This window comes from Chionomys nivalis, chromosome X, assembly GCF_950005125.1.
Source record: "Chionomys nivalis chromosome X, mChiNiv1.1, whole genome shotgun sequence".
In the NCBI taxonomy this organism is placed as follows: domain Eukaryota; kingdom Metazoa; phylum Chordata; class Mammalia; order Rodentia; family Cricetidae; genus Chionomys; species Chionomys nivalis.
Window position 1 is genome coordinate 100,093,541 of NC_080112.1, and position 26,693 is coordinate 100,120,233.

The 26,693-nt window shown below is 43.6% G+C and overlaps 1 protein-coding gene across 1 annotated transcript in view; it reads left to right on the forward strand.

Moving 5' to 3' along the window:
- Positions 1-3,175: 3,175 nt before the first annotated feature.
- Positions 3,176-26,693, forward strand: part of Btk (Bruton tyrosine kinase) — a 47,270-nt gene continuing 23,752 nt past the window's right edge. Inside the window, exons 1-5 of the mRNA XM_057759354.1 lie at positions 3,176-3,287; positions 12,459-12,629; positions 13,575-13,673; positions 18,981-19,049; positions 22,236-22,317. Coding sequence (XP_057615337.1) covers positions 12,489-12,629; positions 13,575-13,673; positions 18,981-19,049; positions 22,236-22,317 — 391 coding nt within the window. The 5' untranslated portion in view covers positions 3,176-3,287; positions 12,459-12,488. The remainder of the gene's footprint in view (positions 3,288-12,458; positions 12,630-13,574; positions 13,674-18,980; positions 19,050-22,235; positions 22,318-26,693) is intronic.

Genomic DNA, 26,693 nt, shown 5'->3' on the forward strand with positions numbered 1-26,693 from the left:
CTGCCGTCAACAGTAGTAGAAGCATACCTCACCCCCATGCGTTCTGTGATTCCAGAACTCTATTTCCTTTACTATCGCATAATATTATAATATGATCATATAATATATGGCCTGCCTATTATAACAGCTATCTTTGGGGTGGGGAGAACCTCAGACAACCCAGGGTGACCTTAAACTCACCTATATAGCTGACGATGGCTGTGAACTCCTGATCCTTATCCTGAGTGCTGGGGGCCACGTGTATGTCCTATGTGCCACCGTGTCTGGATGCCTGTCTCTTGAATCCTGCCAATCTTCAGCAGCTGTTTCCTATGACTAGTATTTACCAAATGAGGAAACTGAGGCACCTCACCTACCCAAAGTCACACACATGGTTATTTTGGAAGTTGGAATTCAACCTTCAGCCATTTAACAGCACATAATCCCTAGTCTTAACCAGTATATTGCACAGGGAAAGAGAGGCACCTACAGGGTAGATGTTTGGGCTAGAATGCAAGAGGAGACAGCAGTGGCCCAGGAGCTGATGTTAGGAGGCCCCGGGACATCTGCTTGCATAATGCTCCAGAAACAAGTTGACTCCACCCACATTTTTGTTGGGTGGTCCCCAGGGCTATGATAATAACAACACCATAGCCCGCTGCATTTCTTTGCCAAGCTGCCAACCTGAAGTCCAGCAGTATTTTCCTCTGTCTAGACTCTTAAAAACCTCACTGGCCTTTAGGGAGTTTCTAAAGTTTTTTTGTTGTTGTTTTGTTTTTCTGTTTTGTCTTGTTTTTATTGTCCATGTAAGTAATCTGGAGGTAAAAAGACAATTAGCCTTCTTCATCTAATCAAACTTTGTTTCTTTACTCATTCCCCATGTGATGTGGTTTGGGGAACTTTTTTGTTTGTTTGAAACAGGGTTTCTCTGTGTAACAAACTCTCTTTGTAGACCAGGCTGGCCCGGAATGCACTGAGATTCGGGTGCCTCTGCCTCCCAAGTGCTGGGATTAAAGGCGTGCCGCCCAGCAGAACTTTTTATTTTAAAATATTTCATTGACAAAATTGCATCTATTTAAGGTATACAATATGATGATATACACTTATCTTGCATAACTGCCACAGTCAACACAAGCATCACCATCCAATATTGCCTACGTGAGTGTGTGTGTGTGTGTGTGTGTGGTGTGTGTGTGGTGTGTGTGTGTGTGTGTGGTGTGTGTGTGTGGTGTGTGTGTGTGTGTGTAGGGGTGAAAACACTTAAGTCAGCTCTCTTATCTAATTTCAAATAAACAATAGAATATTAATTAGACCCCCCAAATTATTCATCCTATAGTTCAAAATTTGTTTCGCAATAGTCTACATGTCTCTGCTCATTATTTTCCCTAAAATGAAACACTCAGAACTAAAGACAAGAATCTAGGTATAGTCCGCCATTGCACAGTTGTGTGAGACATTCACTTTCCTCCAGATATTTTACTTCTACAAAAAAGCCCCGTGTCATCTTGACTCTCAATCATATATGTTTCTGCTTTGCCATTTCTTTTAGCTGCTGTCAGCAAAGCCCAGGTACCATTTTCACAAGCACTACTGCCACCTCCTCTCCTTCCGTGGACAGTGAACACAAGTCATCAGGCTTGGCAGCAAGTGCTTTTGCCTGCTGGACCGTCTCGTCAGTCTATCCAGTGGTAGTCACTTGCATCTGTGCTATAAGCTTATTTGTCCGCACTGTTCCATTTGGACATGGTTCTGTTGGTACGAATGAGTGTGCTAGCTCAGTGGCTGGGAGCCAAGGGTGAAGAAATAGCTTTATTCTGCCCTTCCCCTTTGCCTCCCTGTCTATTTTCCCACGGTGCCCCTATGAACTCGCAATTCCTATCGCAAATGGACTTGTAGAAAGGATGGGGCATGTGACAAGGAGCATCAGACTAAAGAAAAGGGGAGGGATGGTCAATGTCTGTGGTCACTCCATTGGTGACTGGAACAGTTACTACATGTGACCAGGGAAAGGACATAACTTGTCAGTAAAGTAGAGAGAGCCATATAACACTTGGTGCCCATCCATCTATACCAATGCAATGATTTCTCAACCTGCCATTTTATAAATGCTTTTTTAAAAAACAAAAACAAAAAAAAAAAACTCCTGGTGCTTTCAACATTCTGATCTGTTTTGGGGATCAGTGATATATTTCCATATTAGTGTGTAACATCTCAGGGGAAGGCGATACAAAGGTGCCCCATGACACGGACAAGAAAATCAGTCACCGGGGGCTCTGACACCTTCAATACTGGCTGCATTTCTTTAGAGAATTCTTGCAAAGAAAACAGAAGCTGGAACACAAATAGGGGCCTGCTGAGATAACATGCAGGTTTCAAATAACACGTCTTGTTTACTGCTTTGCAGAATCAAAGAAAATGCTGTAAATTGTTTATCTTTGAGACAGAAAATTTGAGACAGAATCTCCTATGCTGTCCAGGCTTTGAACTTGTGACCAGCCTACCTGCATCACCCTAGCAGCTGGATTAGAAGTGTGTTTCCTCATGAGGTTGAATCTTGAAGGAAGAATATTCACAAAAGAACATTCACCAAAGAATGGGGAAGGGCACAAGTCTTTGTGTGGGCTTACATTCAGGCATATTTATCTGTAGAAAAAAAAAACTTTCTTAGAAAATGACTCAGCAGGGGAAGTCTTGTCTCTACCTCTGTCAGGCTATGTATTTCAGGGTCTCTGAGGGCTGAGCCCTCTTCATCCTTCAAGTTGAACTGCCTGACTCTGAGTCTCCCCTCCTGAGGGGACGAGAGACCTTGAAGACACTGGCTTGGTTCTGTGTCTTGCCAGCTTGGACATCTCTCTTCCTGTGCTGATCACCCCCCCACAGCTCTTTAGGTATGTCATCCCTTTACCCCAAGGAGGGTAGCCTGATGACCTGAGTGTTCGGTCCTGCCCCTTAATCTTAGGGGACTCAGCAGCCCTGGTAAAGGTAAGGTTCTCTCCAAGCTGGACTCTATTAGTGTAAGAGGTCCCAGGCAAATGAGGGTGGGGAGAGTTGGGGGGAGCAGAATGGGGACAGCAGCACGGAACCAGAGACCATATTGCTAAGAAGAAAAAAAGGCATTGGTTTAAGTCAGGAAACAAAAAAAGGGAACTGAGTGGCTGCAAAAGGGTGGGGTTTGTTCAGACTGTCCTTCCTCTCTGGACTGTAAGAATATGTCTCCAGGGCCAGTGTCTTCAGAGAGCGAGTCCCACTTTCCAAGGCCCGGCATCTCATTACGACTGGGAAGCTGCCTGCATTAAGTCAGAACTGAGGTGGGTCTGAGGTGACGCAGAGACGGGGCAGCAGCCGTAAGGACTTCTGTTGGGACCCTGAAAGGACAGACAGGAAACATGGCTGCTTCCATGTATCTGCTGGTGGAGGAGACTCATGAAGAGTGGGAGTGTCACCAGCAGAAGACCCTGGCATGCCCTTCCAATGATGGAGGGGAATGTAAAGGTCTTCTGGAGAGGGCCAGTGTGGTGGGGTGGCTATACGAAAGAGGAGACAGTGACCTGAGGTGACCATCTGAAAAGGTAGCCAACCTTGGAAATGGAGCTCTGCAGCTCTTGGTGGGAAAGCAACATTACAGACAGCCGTAGGGTGAAAGCAAGCCATTTTCACCAGATACTGTTTGAAGACCCGAAATGTGTCCTCATATCAATGAGACCCTTAGAGGAAGGAATTCTAAGAGGCCGCTTAAGCTGCAAAACCTCTAAAATAGCCTATGGGTCTCAAATGGCAGTACTAACCGGGGAAAGGCCTGTGCTGCATGGGGTGGAGGTGACTTGGCTTGGCCTTCAACAGACCAAATATTACGAGGATGAGAGCTGGCTTCTAGGAAGGATTGTGTGGAGGCTGTGGGAACCTCGTGGTAACAGTGGGTAGGAGACAGGGCCAGCGCAAAGCAGCCTCCGCCCCAGCCGAGACAGTGTGGCCAACCCCTGAGGTCTCCGGGAAAGTTTTTCCTCTTACCATTGCCTACCATGTGCATGGCTGCCTTTTCTCCTGCCTTCATTATTTTTCCTCTCGTTTCCTGGCCGCTATCCCCTGATCCAGAAGCAGCACTTAATAGCCTTTAAATTGTATAAAATTTATCTTGCCACTTTCTCCTCAAGCTATTTTTTCTTTCTCTTCCCCCTTTCCACCTGCCTGTTGCTTTGCTTGGGCGTTCTTGCCAGGACAATGTGTGTAAATAAACGTAAAGTGGTTAAGACAGACCCCTGGCCAAAGTAAGTGTTGTATCTCAGCGGTCCTTACCAGTTTTGTTCCTCCTGAGCCCTGCCAGCACCAGCGCCTCATAGGGTTGGCCTAGGAGCAAATGGTGTGAGATTTAGATTCAGACTGCTGCTCTGATCAAGCCGACAGAGGCATTCTGAAGTGAGTGGCTAGACCTCCAAATGAACCGGTACCTTCCTTACTACCCAGCTCTCAAAGCTGGAAGGTTTATCCCCTTCTGTGCGGTTCTAGAGCAGCAGTGGGGGTGGGGCTGGGGTGTTGATCCCATGCCCTGCAATTCCAGAGGCAGGAGTAGCAGCAGTTCAGAGGCTGGCCAGGGGACACTGCAGGCAGCTCAGAGGCTCTCCTCTTTGCTGTTAGATGAACATTTTAGTTCTGCTCCTTCCCTCATTTTGCATGCCACACTTCTGAAGCAAGTGGACTATTGCCTTTTTCAATTATTTGAAATAAGCCACAAAATGCAAATTCTCATAGAAACCTGAAGTATTACACTCATGCAGTATCCCTTAAGACTTGCCTTATCCACTCTATTCTGACTTTTTTGATTTATTGTATTTGGAACTAAAGTTTTACCCATTTAGCCAAGGCTATGTAGCCCAGACTAGTCTCAGACTTGTGCTCCTTCTGCCTTACTTTCCTGTGTGCTGGTATTGCTTGTGGACATTACCACACCTGACCTGACATTTTAAAAAAATTCAGGCTGTTTAATCTATTTGCTTGTGCAAAAATCCAGGTTCTTGTTGCTTATGGCTGTTGATGTTTTGTTCAGACACTTTGCAAATGCCTTATGGCGAAGAACTAGTGTAACTTTCCATCTTCTCATAGGGTCTTTATGCAATTTAAATAGTCACTATGATTTGTTATTTCCATTTGAGCAAATTTCCCATAGAGTCTCTTGTCAGTGGTCTAGAGCCATAGGAGGAAGTCAGTTCTAACGGGGAAGATATGGCTACTGAAAACCAAAGTTTGGGCCTTCTCCCGAGGGTCATCCGTGTCTGCATACCTACGTTCCTCTCAGCAACGCTGGGGTCTGATTGCTAATTCTTGAAGATAAAGGAAGCCTAGACATTTGAGTATAACCAAGCTCAAGAAACGGTTAAAGAAGAGTTGGGTGTGGTGGCACATACTTGTAATCCCAGCGCTCAGGAGGTTGAAGCAGGAGGATTACCTGGAGTTCCTGATCAACCTGAAAAGCAGAGCTAGACCTTGTTTCAGAAATGTGGAGAAGAAAGAGGAGGGTGAAGGGGGGAGGAGGAGGAAGAAGTAGTTGTTGTTATGGAGGAGACTGACTTATTTTACTCCAAACCTGCTTGGTTATGCTTGAAGCCATCAGGGGAGGGGGAGGGGAACACGCCTCTGAGGAGCCTGAAACAATTGGGCCACGTGTAACTTTCAGTTTGTTGCAGAGGTTCATATAGAGCAATTGAGTATGATCGGAGAGCTTCATAAACCTGGACCATTTAATCACAGGCATTCCTCCCCACGCCCCACTCTTTGAAAGGCCTCTTCCAATGAGCCACAAAACGTAAAGACTTTGGGTAACACTGGTTATCTGAGCCTCAGTTCTTCTCACTGCTGACCCTTACCAAAATGAAAATGACGTCTCACTCCTCGAAAGAAAGTTCGGAGAGTTCTAAGGACTTGAAGTGTAGGCAAGTGGGAGATTAAGACAAACTAGAATCTGACACCACTGACCCAGTGGAAAAGTTACTGGACAATAAACGCAGACTAGAAAATGACTGGCAGTGAAGTGGAAATGAGGTAAAGCTGGAGGGCAAAGGGGACTCAGGCTCTCAAAGCCGGCTCTTTGGAAAGGATTTTGGCAATGAGTATCAAAATGCAAAGTGCACACGCGGTTTTCACGTTTCTTTATGCATTGTGTGTGGTATGTGTGTGTCTGGATGGATGTGTGTCTGTGGTGTGTATGTGTGTGTCTGTATCTGTGCGTGTGTGTCAGGGTGTATATGGTGTATGGGTCTGTGTCTGGTGTGCACGCGTGTGTGTATGTGGTGTCTGTGTGGTGTGTGTGTGTGCATAAGTGTGTGTTGATGCTTTCAGAGAGTGTCAGATTCCCTTGAGCTGGAGTTCCTGGCAGCTGTGAATGGCTTGATCTGGATGTTGGGAACTGAACTCAGCTCCTCTGGAAGAGTAGAAAGCGCTCTTCTTAACTGCTGAGCCATCACTCCGATTCTTTCTCATTATTATTATTAATTATTGTTGTTGGTATTGCTCTTGCTATTTAGATTTGAGGTAGGGTTTCTCTGTGCAGCTCAGACTGGCCTTAAACTCACCATGTGATCCTCCTAGCTCAGCCTCCAGAATGCTGAGATAACACGCCTACTTCACAGGCGTGGCTAGGAATAATGGTAAACAAGAATCTTAGAAACTTTGTTTTTGCAAAAAGTATTGTTGCATGGATAGGTGAATGGATACATAGATAATTTTATTTTTTTTTAATATTTATTTATTCTGTCTGTGTGTATGCCTGAAGGCCAGAAGAGTGCACCAGACCTCATTACAGATGGTTGTGAGCCACCATGTGGTTGCTGGGAATTGAACTCAGGACCTTTGGAAGAGCAGGCAATGCTCTTAACTGCTGAGCCATCTCTTCAGCCCCCCATAGATAATTTTAAACATAAGCAAACTATACATGATATGTGCAATATGAATGCAACTACAATAAGAAATGTGCACAGAAAAAATGAAGAAGATGCCAAAATACTAACACATCTATATATGAGGTTCATAACTGATTTTTAAATTTTTAATATCCCTGAACTTGCAGGAATTTTCTACAATGAATTTGTGTTATTTTGATATATTAAGGAAAAATAAACGTTTAACCAAAGGGAAACAAAAATTCAATTGAATTTGGTCGCCTGTAATGCTGACAAAATAAGTAGAGTCTAAACAATGTTTCAGTAGAGTCTAAACAGCGTTCCTTGGGAATTGGGAATTTACCACTCCTAATTGGGTTGCTTTTTTTTTTTTTTTTTTTTTTTTTTTTTTTGGTTTTTCGAGACAGGGTTTCTCTGTGGTTTTGGAGCCTGTCCTGGAACTAGCTCTTGTAGACCAGGCTGGTCTCGAACTCACAGAGATCCACCTGCCTCTGCCTCCCAAGTGCTGGGATTAAAGGCGTGCGCCACCACCGCCCGGCCTAATTGGGTTGCTTTGTTGCTATGGAGATGACATTTTAAAGACCTTTCTTCTGCCTGAGCATGATGAGTAGGCTTTTAATCCTAGACTTTGGAAGGCAGAGGCAAGAGGGTCTCTGGGAGTTTAAGGCCAGTCTGGTCTATGTAGTGAGTTCCAGGACAGCCAGGGCTACATAATGAGACCCTGCCTCAAAGAAAAGGGGAAGGGAAGGGACAGGAAGGGGAGGGGAGAAAAAGGGAGGGGAGGGGAGGAGAGGAGAGGAGAGGAAAGATGGAAAGGGAAGGGAAGACAAAGCCACTGAGTTTGATATCACCACATAACCTGGGTGTGGGGGTGCACAAATCCCAACACTCAGGAGATAGAGGCAGGAGAGGATCAGAAGCCCAAGGTCTATCTTGACGACATAGAAAATTTGATAACAACCTGGGCTACATGGGACCTTGTGGCAAAAAAAAAAAAAAGAATTTAATTTAAATCAATCTGCGAAGTAATGGCATGTTCACAAACTGCAAGAGCAACACAGCAGAGCTATAGAGGGATGGTGCTGGACAAGTCACACAGCCTACAGATATTAGTGCCCATATGACTGTTGTGAAGAACAGCTGGAATAACACACATAAGATGTTGATCAGAAGCTGGGCTGTGTGGCTCAGTGGAAGAGCTCTAGGCAACTAGGAATAAAACCCTGAGCTTCATTCCCAGCACCACAACCAGAAATAATAATAATAATAATAATAATAATAATAATAATAATAATAAACCAAAGTGCCTGGCAGGTGAATGACACTGGAGCAGGAGTTCTCTTCCATATCCCTACAGAGAGAATCGAAATGGCCAGATGTTTGATGGTCAATTACCCAGAACTTTAAAGGAGAAATAATGAGGAAATGATACCTCTTGAATATTCTGGTTAAGGAGTTGTTTGGGGTACTATTGATTCACATCTGTCTCATGAACTCTCTTCAACCACAGATAAGCTGTGTAGTTATGGAATGTCACTCCAGTGTTGTCCCTGGCAGTGTTTTGTCTTATCATAGGCGAGGATGATTGTCACAGACACTTTTATTTATTGACTCTTCACGTGTTATTTATATTAATTCCCTGGCATAGTGCAGTTTGTATGATGACTGAACTTTTTTTTTTTTTTTTTTTTTTTTTGGTTTTTCGAGACAGGGTTTCTCTGTGGTTTTGGAGCCTGTCCTGGAACTAGCTCTGTAGACCAGGCTGGTCTCGAACTCACAGAGATCTGCCTGCCTCTGCCTCCCAAGTGCTGGGATTAAAGGCGTGCGCCACCACCACCCGGCCAGATGACTGAACTCTTACTAACAGGCTTCCTCTTTCTGAATTCCACTGCTGCTTATAGAGCTGGGAGGATACAAACAGTGGCTTTGTGTATTCCTTGTATTCAGACTTCAGTAATGTTATAATACTGAAACCATATGTCATACAAACAACTCAGATTTGCTGTCATTTTTCTACCTCTTCTTTTGCATCATCTCTATGATCCTCTCTCAGTATATGTGACATTTCTTCTGTTTCAACCCTGTCTCCCACCCCTTGATTAACATGAGCAGGGGCAGCCCTCATCATGCATGATTTATGTTTGGATCACTTCTATTAGCCAATGGAATTGTTAGATACAAAATAGGAGTTTCCCACAATGAGTAGCTACCTGCTAACACAGAGCAGTCCGCTACACTATGCCAGCCTTCTGGGAGATGCAGAGATAGATGTTTCTCCTTTTCTATTATTGGCTAAAGGACCAGAGGAGCCTAAGGAAGAACTGCCACATTTTGAGGTTGTGGGAGTCTGGATTTCACTCTAAGGAATGGGAGAGAAACAGTCAAGGGGATAACAAACTATGGAAATTGCAATAACTCTGCAGCTCAATGGTCCAGCGCTAGAGGCCTTCTCACTCCTGGCTCAGAGCGGTGATGGTTGCTTACTTCCTCATACTGCAGCAGTAAACTTTACCTCAGCACAGGCATTTGAGAGAGACAGAAGGCTTCCTCTTGTATGAATTAGATGTGTTGAAGAAAAGAAGGAAGGAAGAAAGGAAGGAAGGAAGGAAGGAAGGAAGGAAGGAAGGAAGGAAGGAAGGAAGGAAGGAAGGAAGGAAGGAAGGCAGACACCCAGCATATGTCTTACAGGACATAAGAGGATATTATCAGGACTGAAACCAATGCTGGGTATAACCAGGGAGTATGTCCACTAAGATTCACAACATAATTGAAGGTCAAAGGCCCCGTGACCTTTACTCTCTAGCACACACAAACAACTGGGCATGGTTTGTTGGAATGCTTTTGATCCTCTCTACTGCTTATGCTACTCACTTGCCTTAGGGTTTGATTTTGTGTTGAAGGAGCTCTGGGCTGCATTCCTGCCACCCAGCTCCTGGCTGCCTGGCTAGCTTATGCCCCGAAATAACAACACACAAACTGTATTCTTTTAAACACTGCTTGACCTATTAGCACTAGCCCTTACTGGCTAATTCTCATATCCCGATCAACCCATCTCTAATAATCTGTGTAGCACTAGTCTTACCGGGAAAGATTCAGCATGTCTGACCTGGCAGCTTGCTTCATTGCGTCTGCATCTGAGAGGAGCTGCCCTGCATCTGAGCTCACTCCCTCTTCCTCCCAGCATTCTGTTCTGTTTACACCACCCACCTATGTTCTAACCTATGAGGCCAAGCAGTTTTTTTTTTATTAATTAACCAATGACCTTCCTCCATCAATTTTGCCTTCTGTAATTTGGGTCTGCGATTCTGAAAGAGGTGCTTGATGTCATTCACCATGATGCACGAGTACTATTATTACAAAGGTCTCCACGACTAAGAAGACTCCAGCTAAGAAGACTGGAGTATGCTTGCATTTTTACCACTACACATTAGGAAACGGGGGGCAGTGCTCTAAGAGGAACTTCTTAGGTGTTTGGGCTGAAACTGAAGGTAGGACGGATTGCTCATAATCTTGCCAGCTTGTCACTCTGGTGGGAGTCCATTTTAGGCAGAGGCCAAGAAGGAGACTAATGCAGCGAGGTGCAGGAAAAGGTTTGCGTTTCCGCATCCTTTCTCTCTAAAGATCACCAACAAAACATTAGTCAGGTCGATCCACTGCCAGAAGAGAGCAGCAGCTTCTGCAGTAGACAGAAGGCGAAGATCATTGTGAGCATTTGGACATTCCTGGGATCCGTTCTTGTCTTCCTGTCATGATAACAGGACTGTCTGCACCACAAGACAGCGCCAAATAACTGTGGAGAGCACCGGGCTTTGAAAAAAGACAGCCCTTTCTCTCTACTGAAAAAGAAGCCAGTTTTTCAGTGAAAAAAAAGAAAAGTGCACCAGGCGGTGGTGGCACACGACTTTAATCCCAGCACTCGGGAGGCAGAGGCAGGTGGATCTCTGTGAGTTCGAGGCCAGCCTGGTCTACAGAGCTAGTTCCTGGACAGGGTCCAAAGGTACAGAGAAACCCTGTCTCGAAAGTGACTTGATACTTGACTTGTTTGGTTTCCGTGGTGCCACCAAAAGCAAAAGGAATCTGGTGAAAATAAAGAAATAAAGCTCCACACCCTTGCAGGGAAAGTGCCCTGCTCCTCCCAAAGCTCTGGGGAGAGCTGATGAATTGTTTTTGTTTTTGTTCCATTTTTATGGCTACCATCTTTTCATTAATGATTCCAATGAAAATTTAGAATTTATAAAATTGTGCATAAGCTTGAGGTGGATTGATGTGGTGTGTGTATGTGTGTCTGTCTGTCTGTCCATCTGTCCGTCTGAAGAAGCCATTGGTGAGCCATGCCGGGTGCTGCAGGCCTATAATCTAGATAGCACTCTAGATGCTGAGGCAGTAGGCCCAGGCCTGCCTGGGTCACCAAATGAGCTGAAGGTCAGCATGAGCTACACAGGGAGATGCTGTCTCAGAGATATAATATAAATTTCAAAGAGGCTAGTGATGTACCTCGGTGGTTGAGTCCTTGTCTCCCTCGTGCAAGGCCCTGTGTTCCATCTTCAGCACCACAAAGACTCTTTGATGGTTCATGAAATTTTCTGGAGTGTTCTAAGCACACTGTTCTTCCTACATGAGCACAAATGACATTCTTAAAAGCAACATAGTTACATTACTTTTTTAAAGAAAAAGATGATTTACTCTTTAAATTTCATTGCATGGCTATGAGTGTTTTGCCTGCAATTACATATATGCACCACCTGCGTGTCTGGTGCCCATGGAGGTCAGAAGAAAGCACCAAATATCCTGGAACTGCAGTTACAGGTGGTTGTGAGCCGTTGTATGGGTGCTGGAAACTGAACGCCGGCTGCCTGCAAGAGCAACAAGTGCTCTTAACCATCTTAACCATTGCTCCATAGTTAGATCACTGCTGCCTGCCGTCTAAAAGAAACTATTTAAGGAAAGAGGAGGGGAGGCCAAAGCACCAATCCACTGCAGTAAAACTGTTCTCAACTTGAAAACAAAACTTCCCTCCTTTGTAACCCAGACAGCAGGGCATGAGCTGAATCAGTCGAATGGCAGTTATTGTGTGTTCATAAGTGCAGGTGAACCCTCCGGTGTCCTTTTGGCGACAAACCTGAATGGGTCAACTCTTGAAAAATTATATCTATTGTTCAGGAAACTGGCAACGGAAAGTCCAGTATCTGCCATAGTGAAGTTCTGGTGCCCGAATTATCCCTTCTGAGAATATCCAGGTCAAGAGCTTCACAGAAATGCTGGCCTTTTACAGATTCTGGCGACTTGGCAGAAAAGGATAAACAGTGTAAAGCGGTGTCTCGACGTTACCAAAGGCCTGGTATATGTTGTTGGTTAGCTAGAGCATTCAGTTCCCTTACACAAGAAGCCAGGCGTGGTTCAGTGTTCATTTCACTGAACCTGAAATTTGACAGAGTTGGGGTCTGTGGAAGGAGGAGGTCAGGCAGACAGAAGGCGCCTTGCTAGTGTTGCGCATGCGTGTTCCATTTCAAACGGGTAGCAGGGCTGAGGAGGAGCCAGGAGGGATAGAGATGACTGTGCTAAAACCTCACGATCTGTCCTTATCCACAGCACAGCAGCGAGTCCCAGCGAGAGGAAACCATGGCTGCAGTGATCCTGGAGAGCATCTTTCTGAAGCGCTCCCAACAGAAAAAGAAAACATCCCCTTTAAACTTCAAGAAGCGCCTCTTTCTCTTGACTGTGCAGAAACTTTCCTACTATGAGTATGACTTTGAACGTGGGGTAAGTTTCCCAAATGTGGTCTGAAATTCACCATTTCAAGGATTTAGTCGTCTTCGGCCTTACGTGAGACACTTCCACTGTCAGGGTAGGAGGGCGTAGAAATAAAATTGACCTAAGTACAATAAACTCTGACAAGTATTTCCCAGCCTAGGACTAGGTACAATCATGCCAGGGGAAAAAAAATTCAGGTCTTTAATCCCAGCACTCAGGAGGAAGAGGCAGGCAGATCTCTGTGAGTTCAAGGTCAGCCTGTTCTACAGAACTAGTTCCAGAACAGGCTCCAAAGCTACAGAGAAACCCTGTCTCGAAAAACAAAACAAAACAAAAAAGAAGAAGGTGATAGAATCTTGTGGTTGGTAATAACTCATATGAGCCAGGCGGTGGTGGTGCATTCCTTTAATCCCAGCACTTGGGAGGCAGAGACAGGTGGATCTCTGAGTTTGAGGCCACCCTGGTCTACAGACTGAGTTCTGTAGGACAGGCTCCAAAGCTAATGAGAAACTGTGTCTCGTACCCCCCCCCCCAAAAAAAAAACCACAATTCATATGCTTGTTTGCTTGTTGAGAATAAAATCCAAGAAGTCATCATTGCCTATTTCTTGTGACAAAATTGCACATAATTGTTTATCCTTCTATGTAATGTGTCTCCAATTTGGTATTTAAAGGTTAGATAGATGTTGGATTTTTTTTTTACTTTAAAAATAACAGATTCTACCATGGGCACACACCTTTAATCCCAGCACTCAGTTGGGTCTACATAGTGAGTTCCAGGCCAGCCAGGGCTGCATATTGAGACCCTGTCTCAAAAATAAACAGAAACGGGGTTCAGGGTTCTGTTAGGCTTTATGTGCCATCTTGCCACAGAGACTGATTAAATAACAATGTGTAAATGCCTGATTGCCTGAACATTCTTAATCTTTCTCCATTTTCTTCCTCACTCCTTCAGAGAAGAGGCAGCAAGAAAGGCTCAATAGATGTGGAGAAGATCACCTGCGTTGAAACAGTGGTTCCTGAAAAAAATCCTCCACCAGAAAGACAGATTCCGGTAAGAAGAAGACAGAGTCAAGGAGGGAGAGCTAGGGGGTTGGAAGGCATTTGGAACTTCCAAGTACTCTAAATAGAATGGCACTGTTGTCGTGTACTGTAGAACAGTTTTGTTTCTGTAGGGAGCCAGCGAGCTTGCCTGTGGGTAAGGGAAAATGCTGCCAAGCCTGATGACCTGAGTTCTATCCGTAAACCTCACACAGTGGAAGCAGAGAGCCAACTCCTGAAAATCATCCTCTCATCTCCGCATGAGAACTGCGGCATGAGTGTGGACACACACACACACGTGCGCGCGTGCACGCACACACACACACACACGAAACAGAGAGAACGCAAGAACGTAAGAAAGGAAAGAAAAGTCGGTTTTTTAATCAGACTGGGAGATGACTCAGTGGTAAAGTGTTTGCCAGACAAGCCCGAGGAGGACTTGAGCATCCTAAAGCCACACCCAGCAGTGCATCTGTAATCTTGGCCCCCTATGGCAAGGGAGGTGGAGACAACTAGTCTGGCATATGCAACAGCTAAAAAAGTGATCATGTCTCAAAGAAGGTGAAAGATGAGGACTGACACTTGAGGCTATGCCCTGACCTCCACAGACACACATACATGCAGAGAGAGAGAGAGAGAGAGAGAGAGAGAGAGAGAGAGAGAGAGAGATTAAAAAAGAATTTGCCAAAAGAGAATTTGCTTACTTTTGTTGTTGTTTTGTTTTCAAGACAGGGTTTCTCTGTAGCTTTGGAGCCTGCCCTGGAACTAGCTCTTAGTTCCAGGCTGGCCTCGAGCTCACAGAGATCTGTTGCCTCTGCCTCCCGAGTGCTGGAATTAAAGGCGTGTGACACCACAGCCAGGCTTGCTTGCATTTTTAAAAAATTTGTTTTATTTTTAATTATGTGGTGTGTATGTGTGTGTGTGTGCGCGCACACACACACACACACACACACACACACGCATGTTTGCATTTGTGTGTTTACCCCCAGAGGCTGGTGTCAGATTCCTGAGTTAGAATTTCAAGCAGTTATGAGTGGGCATGGCTTCTTGGGAACAAGCATGGACCCTCTGGGGGAGCAGTTATGTGCTCTTAACCACTAAGACATCCTTTCCAGCCTGAATTGGTGATACCAAGTCAGCATCTTTCCTTCTTAGCAGGTATACACTTAACCTGGCAAACTTTACAACCCCCGACCTAAAATACTGCTGAACTGCCCTCTCACAGGGGCAAAGAGGATTGACTTTGCTCCTTCAGCTGTCAATGTCAGAGCTATGGCTGAGCCACGGGAGAGTTAATTTTTAAAGAGTTCTATGTGTGTGTGTATGTATGTATGTATGTATGTATGTATGTATGTATGTATGTGAGTCTCACTCTGTATCCCAGGCTGTCTGGGATTCACCATGCAGCTCAGGTTGACCTTTAATTCTTTGCAATTCTACCTCAGCCCTCCAAGTGCTGTAATTACAAGCATGAAATTAGAGTACATTTTTTTTAAATTTCGCAATTGCTATTTTATCATTTGTTTGTGCGGGGGTGTTTTGCCTGTATGTATGTCTGTGCACTACATTCTCACCTTGTAGCTACCTGAAGAAGCCAGGGGAGGCATTGGATCGCCTGAAGCTTTACTTCCAGATGCTTGTTAGCCACCATATGGGTGCTGGGAGCTAAACCAGGGTCCTCTAGAAGAGCAGTCAGTGCTCTTAACTGCTGAGCCATCTTTCCATCCCCAAGGTTAGATTCCTTAATATCTTAAGGTCTATTCTCCCTGAATGCCCAGGCTCTTTCCAGGGAATAGCACCTGCTGATTATTGAGCTGATTTTTTTAATCATTTTATTTTTCCTGTTTATAGGAGTATGCCTATCTAGTATAGAAACTGGAAAATATAGAAATAAGAAAACTAAGAAAAATGATGTATAATCCCACTATTCACTTAAATAATAATTGCCATCCTGGTACATACAGGTTTAAATATATCTTCTCTACTAACAGCAGACATGCACTAATATATATTATATAATTAGAACACAATACTACTATATACCTTGCTTTGCAATTTACCTTTATTTTCTTTGGGAGGGAGTTGGTGTTTTGGATTTTTTAATTTATTTTTTTCTGGGTGTATGTGGTCTAAGTGTATGCAAATGCGTGCACACCTGCTTGTGTGCATGTGGAAGTCAGAGGTCCAAGTCAAGGGCCGTTCTCTGTCATTCTCCTCCTCCTTTTCCCTTTGAAAGGTTTTCATTATATGTATCTATCCATCTGTCTGTCTACTTATTTATTTGAGATAGGTTCTCACTATGGACACCTGGCTGGCCAGAATCTCACTCTGTAGACCAGGCTGAACTCAAACTCAGAGATCCACCTGCCACTGCCTCCTGAGTGCTGGGATAGAAGGCATGTACCAGTATGCCTGGCTATACTTATCTGTCTATATACAGCTATCTAGCTAACTAGCTATTGCTAGTAAGTGGTTGAGGGCCAACGTGCCACAGCATGAGTATGGAAACCAGAGGACAGCTTGAAGAAATCAGTTCTCCCCTTCCATCACAGAGTTCCTGGAGATGGAGCTCAGGCCATTAGACTTGGTGACAAATGCTTTTACTCTCTGGGCCATTTTGTTGACCCTCTCCACCTTATTTTGAAAAACCATTTTATTATTTTATGTATGTGGGTATGTTGACTGTATGTATGTGTACCATATGGTTGCAGTGCCTGAAGAGGCCAGGAGAGTCAGATTCCCTGAAATTGGAATGACAGACATTTGTAAGCGGCCATATTGGTGTTGGGAGTCAAACCTGGGTCCTCTGCAAAAGCAACCAGTGCTCTTAGCCACTGAGCCATCTCTTCAGCACCCTGCCCTTATTTTTTTAGGCTTATTATTATGTGAATGCTTGCATGCATGTATGTGCCCTGTATACATACCTAGTACCTGGTGCCAGTGGAGGTCAGACCACTGCCTCAGATCTAGCGTAGGATTCCATGGAGCTGAAGTTACAGACAATTGTGAGCCTCTATGTAGGTACTGGGAATCAAATCTAGGTCTTTTGAAGATTAGCAAGTGTTTTTAACTGCTGAGCCATCTTCAGTTCCAACATTTTTAAGAAGCTTGAGAGTGTTTTCCTGCATGTATATAAATGTAGCATGTGTGTGTGTGCCTGGTGAGACTAGAGGCCAGAAGAGGGTGTCGGATCCACTGGACCTGATGTTATAGGTGTTTGTGAGCTGTGGCGTGCATCCTGAGAGTTAAACTTTTTGCAAGAGCAGCAAGTGCTCTTAGCTGCTGAGCCATCTCTGACCCCAATGCTTTTGTTATTTTTGTTTCTATTTCGTTTTATTTTCTAGAAGTGGAATTGTGGTATCTTACAGTCCTGTAAACTACGTAGGATGGTATTTTCTTTTTTTTTTTTAATATTTATTTATTTATTTATTTATTTATTTATTTATTATGTATACAACATTCTGTCTGTGTGTATGCCTGCAGGCCAGAAGAGGGCACCAGACCCCATTACAGATGGTTGTGAGCCACCATGTGGTTGCTGGGAATTGAACTCAGTACCTTTGGAAGAGCAGGCAATGCTCTTAACCTCTGAGCCATCTCTCCAGCCCAGGATGGTATTTTCTCCATCTTTATAACTTGAAATATTTTAAATACCAGTTAATTTTTCAGAGAAGAAAGATATTTCATTAGCGACTTAATTTTACGTATAAGACTGAACAATGTGTCTACTGCTCATTTCTATTTTTTTCATTTGTGAATTGCATGTTCACTTTTAGCCCAGTCTTATTGAGATATTTACTGTGTTTCTAACGCTTTCAAAGACATCTTGATATAAGAGTCCTTTGTCAATGTGTTGAAAATATTCTTCCAGTTTTTTTTAATCTCTAAATTTGGTTTTGGTTTATTTTATTCTGCCCACCTAGTGGTTTCTTTCCTTCCTTCATTCTTTCCCTTCATCTTCTCTGTCTCTCTGTCTCTCTCTCTCCTCACTATTTTTGCCTGACCAGACTGGCCTTGAACTTACAGAGAGCAGCCTCTGCCTCCCAGGTGGTAAGATGAAATGCATGTGCCACCACACACAGCTCTTGTCTTCCTTTTGTTTCTGTCTTTTTCTGTGGGTGTTTTTACAGCTCGGGTATAGCCCAGGTTGGCTTGATCTCCCTCTGGAGCCTCAGGCTTCCAAGTACTGGGATTACAGGTGCACTCTATCACTCCCAGATCATAATTTCTTTATATGTTTTTGCCTTGCTGGTAATTGAACCCAGAACTTCATGCGCATAAGGCAAGCACTCTAGCACTGCGCTGCAGCCCCACCCCTTCATAGTTCTACTTTCACCGTCTGCTCTTAAGTCCATCTGAACTTTACACTGGGGTATCGTGCGAAGTGGCTATCCAATTCCCAGCACCAATTATTGAGAAGCTACAGTTTTGCTAATGATTTGGAATGTCTATGGGTCTATGGGAAGAAATCATTAAGAAATTCTTTTCAGGCCCAGAGAGTTGGTTCAGTAGTTAAGAGCAATTGCTGCTCTTGCAGAGAGCGTAGGTACAATTCCAGCACCCACAGTGGACGGCTCACAGTCACCATAATTCCAGTTCCTGGGCACACCATGGTTTTTTTTTCTGCCATCAGTAGACATTTCACATATATAAATAAATACAAAATAAATATTTTTTAAAAAATAAGAGCTTTTTGCAAATGTTTTCTGTTTCCATGGTAAAATATCCCCCAAACCTAAAGAAATTCAGAAAAGAGCAGCACTTCTGTTTTACTTATTTTTCGGTTACGGTGATAGAACACCATGGCAAAAACAACTTATAAAAGAAAGTGTTAGGGTGGTGGTGACACACACCTTTAATCCCAGCACTCGAGGGGCAGAGGCAGGCGGATCTCTGAGTTCAAGACAAGCCTGGTCTTAGAGCGAGTTCCAGGACTGGCTTCATAGCTGCTGGGAAACCCTGTCTCGAAAAACCAAAACCAAAAAAAAAAAAAAAAAAAAAGAAAGTGTTTAATTTGGGGCTTGGCTTCAGCGGGTTAGTTCATGATGATAGAGTAAAGGCATGTCCACAGAACAGTCTAGAGCTTACATCTTGATCCACAATTTGGAAATTGAGAGGCTGGGAATGACACTTTTGAAACCTCAAAGCCTGGCTCCAGTGATATGTCTCCTACAAGACCACACCTCCTAATCCTTCCCCACAGAAGTTCCACCAATCAGGGACCAAGTATTCAAATATATGTAAACCAATGGGGGCCATTCTCATTCAAACCACCACAACATCCACAGGTAACCATATTTCCTTTCTTCTTTCATTACAGAGGAGGGGTGAGGAGTCTAGTGAAATGGAACAGATTTCAATCATTGAAAGGTTCCCGTACCCATTCCAGGTGAGTTATTTTGTGTGCCCACTCCGGAAAAGCCTCTGTAATGAAGTCACTAGGGATCGGGTGAAGGATACTAGGTTCCGGCGAGCAGAAATTGAAGTTGTCAAGGAAGTCCTGTTAGGGAACCAGGCCCTTGCATAGTATGCTGTCACTGAGATGAGTTTTCAGCAGAGAAAGAGTTCATCTCCAAGGAAGACACTCGTGGAAGTAGGAGATGCGAGTCTCAAAGTGTCTTCCCTGAAAGGGTTGAAGGGCATTTATCAGAAAAATAAGTGGGGCTTCTTAAGGTGTGGAGATGGGGTTAAAGATAACCAGTCATCAGCAAATGCACGGTCAATTGTCACAGCTCTTCATGGGACCTGTGTTCAGAAAATGGCATAATATGGGAGTGGGGTTTTCAGCTCTACTAGACCATTCTTTGAGAATCTGCACAGGCCCAAGGGAGGAGTCAATGGTTTCTCCTAATTCCGTCTCTCTCTCCATTTTACTTTCTCCTAATTCTCTTCTCTCTCTCTCTCTCTCTCTCTCTCCCCCCCCCCACTTACTGTCCCTCCTAACCCCCTCTCCTAACCTTCTCCGCTTTTGCCATAACCCTCTTTCTCTCCCTCCTAACCCCCATCTTCTTTTTAGTCCTCTTCGTCTCTATTCTAAACTCTCTATCTTAATCTTCCTCTTCCTCTCTCCTCCAATTTTTAAAAAGATGAGGTCTCTTTATGAGCTGTAAAGCAGGTCTCAAACTTACAACCTCCTACCATAGCTTTCCAGTTGCTGGGATTACAGGTTTATTAACTAGTGCTACCACATCTAGTCAGAACTGGTGATACTGCTTGCTAAGAGATCTTGGCAGCCTCTGAAAGGTAACCTAGGAAACCATTATTGTAATTAACTCTATGTCAGAGGTCTTATCTACAGCAAAGCTCGGGCTGGCTAATACATACCCCAGCTGTGTCACTTGCAGGATTAATGATTTCTTTTGAAGTCAAATAAAAGCAACAAAACATAGGCTTGTGTACATGAGATTAGGCCAGCTGTGTTTGTTGGCTAGGAACAACAGAAGCTAGGTTGCTGGCTTTCCATAGAGTCTTAGAGAGAGAGGTCTTATTCTTTGAATGCTAACATTCATGAGAACGGCTCTCAGGCCCCCACGAGATGCTTCTGAGCTGCAAATGAGATATGTTTACTATTGGAAGCCCTTCACTTATTAAGTATGCAGCAGAAGCCTCTTTGCAATCCAGCAAAGGATTGTTTATTTCCATCTAAAAATTTTACAATGTATGAGATTGACAAGCATGTTTGCTTTTGTATTTTCCGCATCTACACAGTTTCTTTCCATATTTACACCTCAAAAAAACTATAAATCAACACCAGTCCTATTCTGATATGTCTTGTTTATGACGGCTGAATTGAGAGAGACACTCTGCTTGTTGACTGCTCATGTCACTTCCCTCTGGCTCTGCATGTCTACTTAATGGCGGTCACGTGGGTTGAAAAGACCAAAACGGAGAGGAAAGGGGTAGTATTAGGAAGTGCAGTGTGGGGAAGGCTTATGAGACATAAACCTATGCTCCAGTCTAGTCTGAAACAGGTCAAGAACATCATTTTGATAGCCAGAGCATAAGCCATAGCAAAGAGTACGATTTGGGCTTCAAACCAGCTTGCTTGTATCCTGAGAACTGTGGAGGCAACACGCAGTGAATGTAGTAGCCTCGGCAGCAGTGAAAGCCAGAAAAGGAAGTGGAAAGTCTCAGGGGAGGGGGCTTTCTGTCATGGATGTATGAGCACAAGCAAGACCAGCAAGCAAAAAGAAACATGTAAAATGATCTCTTTCGTGGCTGACTGTTAGAAAACTTGTGAGGGAAGGGTGTTTGTGACGTAGTTTTTATTACCACTGTCTTTTAACCCAATGATCTCGCTTGGCTGCACGAGCTTATGATGAAGAATTATATATAGAACGTTAATTCATAATTCAAAAATAACTTGTATTTGACTTTAGAATTCATTCTGTGATGCCTACTAACTCTCTGAGGGTTAGACCTAGCTCTTTTTTTGAGACACAATTTCACTGTGTACCTCAGGCTAGGCTAGCCTCCTTCTGCCTCATCCTCCCCAGCGACGGGATTATAGGTGTAAATTACCATGCTTGACTTCAAAACAAAATCTTTGATATTTTATGAGTCTGTGTAATACCCAGCATAATGAACATGGTAAGTGATGGGCTGGAGACATGGCTCAGTGGTTAAGAGCACTGGCTGCTCTTCCGGAGGGCCTGAGTTCAATTCCCAGCAACCACATGGTGGCTCACAACTATCTGTAATGATATCTAGTACCCTCTTCTGGCATGCTGGCATACATGGAGGCACAATGTCGTATACATAATAAATAAATATTTTAAAAAATGAACGTGGTAAGTGTTAAAAAACAATACTGATTTGGTGATAGTCCCCGATGTATACTTACTCAATTTGAAGTAAGTTTGTAGCTCTACATTTTTTTGGCAAATAATGAGAGAAAGCCCCTGGAAAGGGTTGTTAATAGTCATGAATGAAAATTTACTTCCTCTTTTCCAATTTGAAAAACCCACAAATACTAATCAAAGTTTAGGTCATATATATTGTCTTTCAATTTTATTCCATAAAAACCAAAATTTAATACTGTGATCATAAAATATCCCTTGTTTGTTTTGGGTTTTGTTTTTGTTTTGGTTTTTCGAAACAGGGTTTCGCTGTAGTTTTAGAGCCTATCCTGGAACTAGCTCTTGTAGACCAGGCTGGCCTCGAACTCACAGAGATCCACCTGCCTCTGCCTCCCGAGTGCTGGGATTAAAGGCGTACGCCACCACCGCCCTGCTAAAGTATCCCTTGTTAAAGAAAAAAACAAAACTCTACCAAATGCTAAGTGAGATATTGTGGACTAAATAGGCACATAAATTAAAATATACATCAAAAGGGCTTAAGAGTATTGAAAAGCCAAGGGCTTTGAGGTCTTGCATCCCTGGACTTAAGTGTTCAGGAATTCTTCAACTGGTTTACCTGACCCCCGAACCACAGCTAACTGAAGACCCTGGTTTTCTTTCTTTCTTTTATACAACAGATATACAGTGTTGTTCCTTAAGATTCACTTATTGCCTTAAGATTTTTCTTCTATTTTTCTGAACCTTAACCTTGAAATGTGGTATGTTCATCACCCCAGGTTGTATATGATGAAGGACCTCTCTATGTTTTCTCCCCAACTGAAGAGCTGAGAAAGCGTTGGATTCACCAGCTCAAAAATGGTGAGTTTTACTTGGAAAGTAAACTAGTTTTAAAAAGGAAAGGAGAACCTAGCGGTGGTGGTGCACATCTTTAATCCCAGACCTTGAGGGAGGGCTGAAGCGGGGGAGGGGGGGGCCGAGGCAGGCGGATCTCTGTGAGTTCAAGGCCAACCTGGTCTACAAGAGCTAGTTCCAGGGAAGGTTCCAAAGCTACAGAGAAACCCTTTCTCAAAATCAACAACAACAAAAGTAAAAGAAAGAAATCATAAGAAAGAGAGGAGAGGCTGGAAAGAGGAAAGGAGAGAGAAGGAGAATTGAGGTATAGAGAAAGGAAGAATGAATTAACGGAAGAGAAAGGACTTAGGAGGGAGAGAAAGATCGAGAGTGTTTGCTTCAACATATGAACAGAAGATGACATACTAGACTGAATTGTCATCTCTCCAGTGCAGTTTTGTGCTTTATTATTACATTATTTTATTATACCATTCACATTTTTAGGTTTTTTAAGTGAGTAAATACATTTTTTAAGCATGTGAAGAAATTAAAAAGCCACACTCACAAGCACGAACAATTCTTTTTTCTCTCCCCCCCTTTTTAATGATTTTTATTGAACTCTACATTTTTTTCTGCTCCCCTCCCTGCCTCTCCCCTCCCAGCTTCAGCCCTCCCTCAAGGTCCCCATGCTCCCAAGTTACTCAGGAGATCTTGTCTTTTACTACTTCCCATGTAGATTAGATCTATGTAAGTCTCTCGTAGTGTCCTCATTGTTGTCTAAATTCCCTGGGATTGTGGTTTGTAAGCTGGCTTTCTTTGCTTTATGTTTAAAAGCTGCCTATGAGTGAGTACATGTAATAAGGGTTTTTCTGTGTCTGGGTTACATCACTCAAAATAATGTTTTCTAGCTCCATCCATTTTCCTGCAAAATTCAAGCTGTCGTTATTTTTTTATGCTGTGTAGTTCTCCATTGTGTAAATGAACCATATTTTCCTTATCCATTCTTTGACTGAGGGGCATTTAGGTTGTTTCCAGGTTTTGGCTATGACAAACAAAGCTTCAGCAGCCCTTTCTAATGCAGTTTTGTAACTGTGAACACCTTCATTTTCTTATTTATATAAAACTTTCTCTAACAATATCATGCAAATGCTGCACCATTTACAAAGGTGATATGTTGCTCAGTGATTATCCAATATTTCAAGTCTTGGATATGAAATACCTAGCTCTAGAAATTAATTAGCTGGGGTGTGGCAGTGCTTGAAGCCAGAGACAAAGAGTTCAGTTTCAAGCCACTTTCTATTATTGACTTTAGGCAAGTAAGCCATGGGCTTCTTGGTGGTCCAGCTTTTCCTCCCAAATGGCAATGATGCTAACGCCTGCCATACCCACCTCCAGAATTGCCTAAGAATCAAACAAATAATAACACGTGTGAAAGTATGAGAAAAACCATAAGGCACCAGATAGAATGGGGCAAGCATCTCCTCACTGTGGGGCACTATCTCTGAAGGAGCTGGTTTGTAGTCTTTGCTTCGGGAAGACCTAAACTGGAACATTTCCTCAGGGCTTCACCACACAGTGGTAGAGATAAGTTTCGCTGCAGATGCTTGCAGCACAGGATGCATACAGAGTCTCGTGTGTATATATAGCGACATGTCAAGTGACTGAGAGATTAACTGGTTGAGTTGACATCAGGAAAGGCTGCCTCGAGAAACAGGAAGGAGGGCAGCCTGATAACGGCACAGTTGGGTTATTGCACGACAGCCCTTTGTCTTCACGAACATTTAGACTTCAATACTTAGCGGTTTGCCTTGAAAGTATACTTAGTACACATTGCAATCACCAATTCTTTCAAACTGAAGGAGAAAAGGATGGGAAGGACCATTTAGTTATTGAGTTCTTACTGTGTAGCAGACACGGAGCTAAGTAACTATCTGTATTAACTGTGTTCATTCTCACAGTAAGTAATCTTGGACTAAGAGCAACACTAACTAGCACGTCACGGGCAATGACTGTGTACCAGGATCTGTGATAAGCGCTTCAAATGTGTCGGCTCATTCAATCCTCACAATAATTTTCTGATTTAGCCCTCTCCTATTTCCACGTGAAAGAACTGAGACTCAAAGAAACGACATACCCACTCATGAGCATGTACCAGTCAGTGGTGAAGCCTGGCTACAGGCTCGAGATTCGATTCGCAAAACAAATAGACTTTCGCCAGGCCAGAGAACTATTCCTAGCGACTGGTATAAGAACTGCCGAGGCATCGAGATTTGTACCTCTTTGGTTTCCTCGACAGTGTTGCATTCAAGCACACAGAAAGCCATTGATAAACAGATACCCAAATAGATTTTTCTATGGGAGTAAGTACCTGCCACCAATTTAGGCTCTGCACGAATGGCTGGCAGTGAGTTAGGAAACAGGAAGCCACGGGCAGCCTATCTGAGGAGAAGCAAAGGAGAAATGTGTGAGTTGGCAGTTCTTTTACACTTCAAACATTAATTTCCAAACCAAGCTCATTAACCAAAATTACAATAGGCTAAGCATAAAGCCAAGATGACAAAAACACTGTCTCTTCACCTGGTTTGCTAACGGTCAGTAGACCTAGGTCAGGGTACCTAGGTGCAGTTTTGCGTTCCCTTCTGCTTTGCTGAAGATGCGCCCGGTATAACTTGTCAAACCTCTTTGGCCATCTCACAGAGGACAAAGCAGAAACTGCTGCTTCTTCTCCTTCGCAACTTAATTGGGCTTAATTTATTACTGTCCTCAATTATTTTTAGATATCTTCAGGACATACTTTACACAAAAAAAATGTTACAGAGGTGTTATATGAGAAACCGTGTTTCATCGCTTGCTATTTTTAAATTGTGGTCTTTCTTTCTTCTTTTCCTCCACCCCCCCAAAAAACCTACAGGACTGAAAATGTATCTCAGTGGTCAAGGGCTTGCCTAACATGTGCAAGGCCCTGGGCCTTGATACCTAGAATATTAAAATACAAAGGCAAAACTTCAGTGTGGAAGTAGTTCCATGCGCTAAAGTTGGGCTAAGGGCAAGTATGGTGTGTCACTGGCTTGCATGGAAACAGCAGCCAGAGCTCAGCTAACAGTGACATCTTTTTAGAATCAACTAGGCTTTCAGCTGCCTGAGTCACCCTGAGGAGACGAAGCAGGAGCAGCTTCTAGCGATTTGTATTGTTGCTTTGTTGCCGAGAGATTCAGATGGAAGTCTTAATAATCTCAGGATAGTCTTTGGTGCTAATAATGGGGGAAAAGGGGAGCTGTCCTGCTTGTGGTAGTACACGCCTTTAGTTCCTTTGGTGCGCACAAAGGAGATTTTATCTGAGCATTGAGGGGTATTAATCGTTGAGAGGTATGGAGGCGCCTTCCAAAATATTCGATCTCCGTGAGGGGAAGCACTCAGGGACAGAAGTGGCTTGCTATACATCATAGGTCTGTGTCTTTATTCTAAGTAAGTTGTACCTTAATTTTTAAAGCAGGACCTAATATCCAGCTGCTGTATTTTCTTTTTGTATTTATTTATTTATTCATTCATTCATTCATTTATTTTATTTATTAAAGATTTCTGCCTCCTCCGCGCCACCTCCTCCCATTTCCCTCCCCCTCCCCCGATCAAGTCCCCCTCCCTCGTCAGCCCAAAGATCAATCAGGGTTCCCTGCCCTGTGGGAAGTCCAAGGACCACCCACCTCCATCCAGGTCCAGTAAGGTGAGCATCCAAACTGCCTAGGCTCCCACAAAGCCAGTACGTGCAGTAGGATCAAAAACCCATTGCCATTGTTCTTGAGTTCTCAGTGGTCCTCATTGTCCGCTATGTTCTGCCAGTCCGGTTTTATCCCATGCTTTTTTCAGACCCGGGCCAGCTGGCCTTGGTGAGTTCCCGATAGAACATCCCCATTGTATCAGTGTGTGGGTGCCCCCCTCGCGGTCCTGAGTTCCTTGCTCGTGCTCTCTCTCCTTCTGCTCCTGATTTGGACCTTGAGATTTCAGTCCAGTGCTCCAATGTGGGTCTCTGTCTCTGTCTCCTTTCATCGCCTGATGAAGGTTAATATTCAGGAGGATGCTTATATGTTTTTCTTTGGGTTCACCTCCTTATTTAGCTTCTCTAGGATCAAGAATTAAAGGCTCAATGTCCTTTATTTATGGCTAGAAACCAAATATGAGTGAGTACATCCCATGTTCCTCTTTTTGGGTCTGGCTTACCTCACTCAGGATAGTGTTTTCTATTTCCGTCCATTTGTATGCAAAATTCAAGAAGTCATTGTTTTTTACTGCTGAGTAGTACTCTAATATGTATATATTCCATACTTTCTTCATCCATTCTTCCATTGAGGGGCATCTAGGTTGTTTCCAGGTTCTGGCTATTACAAACAATGCTGCTATGAACATAG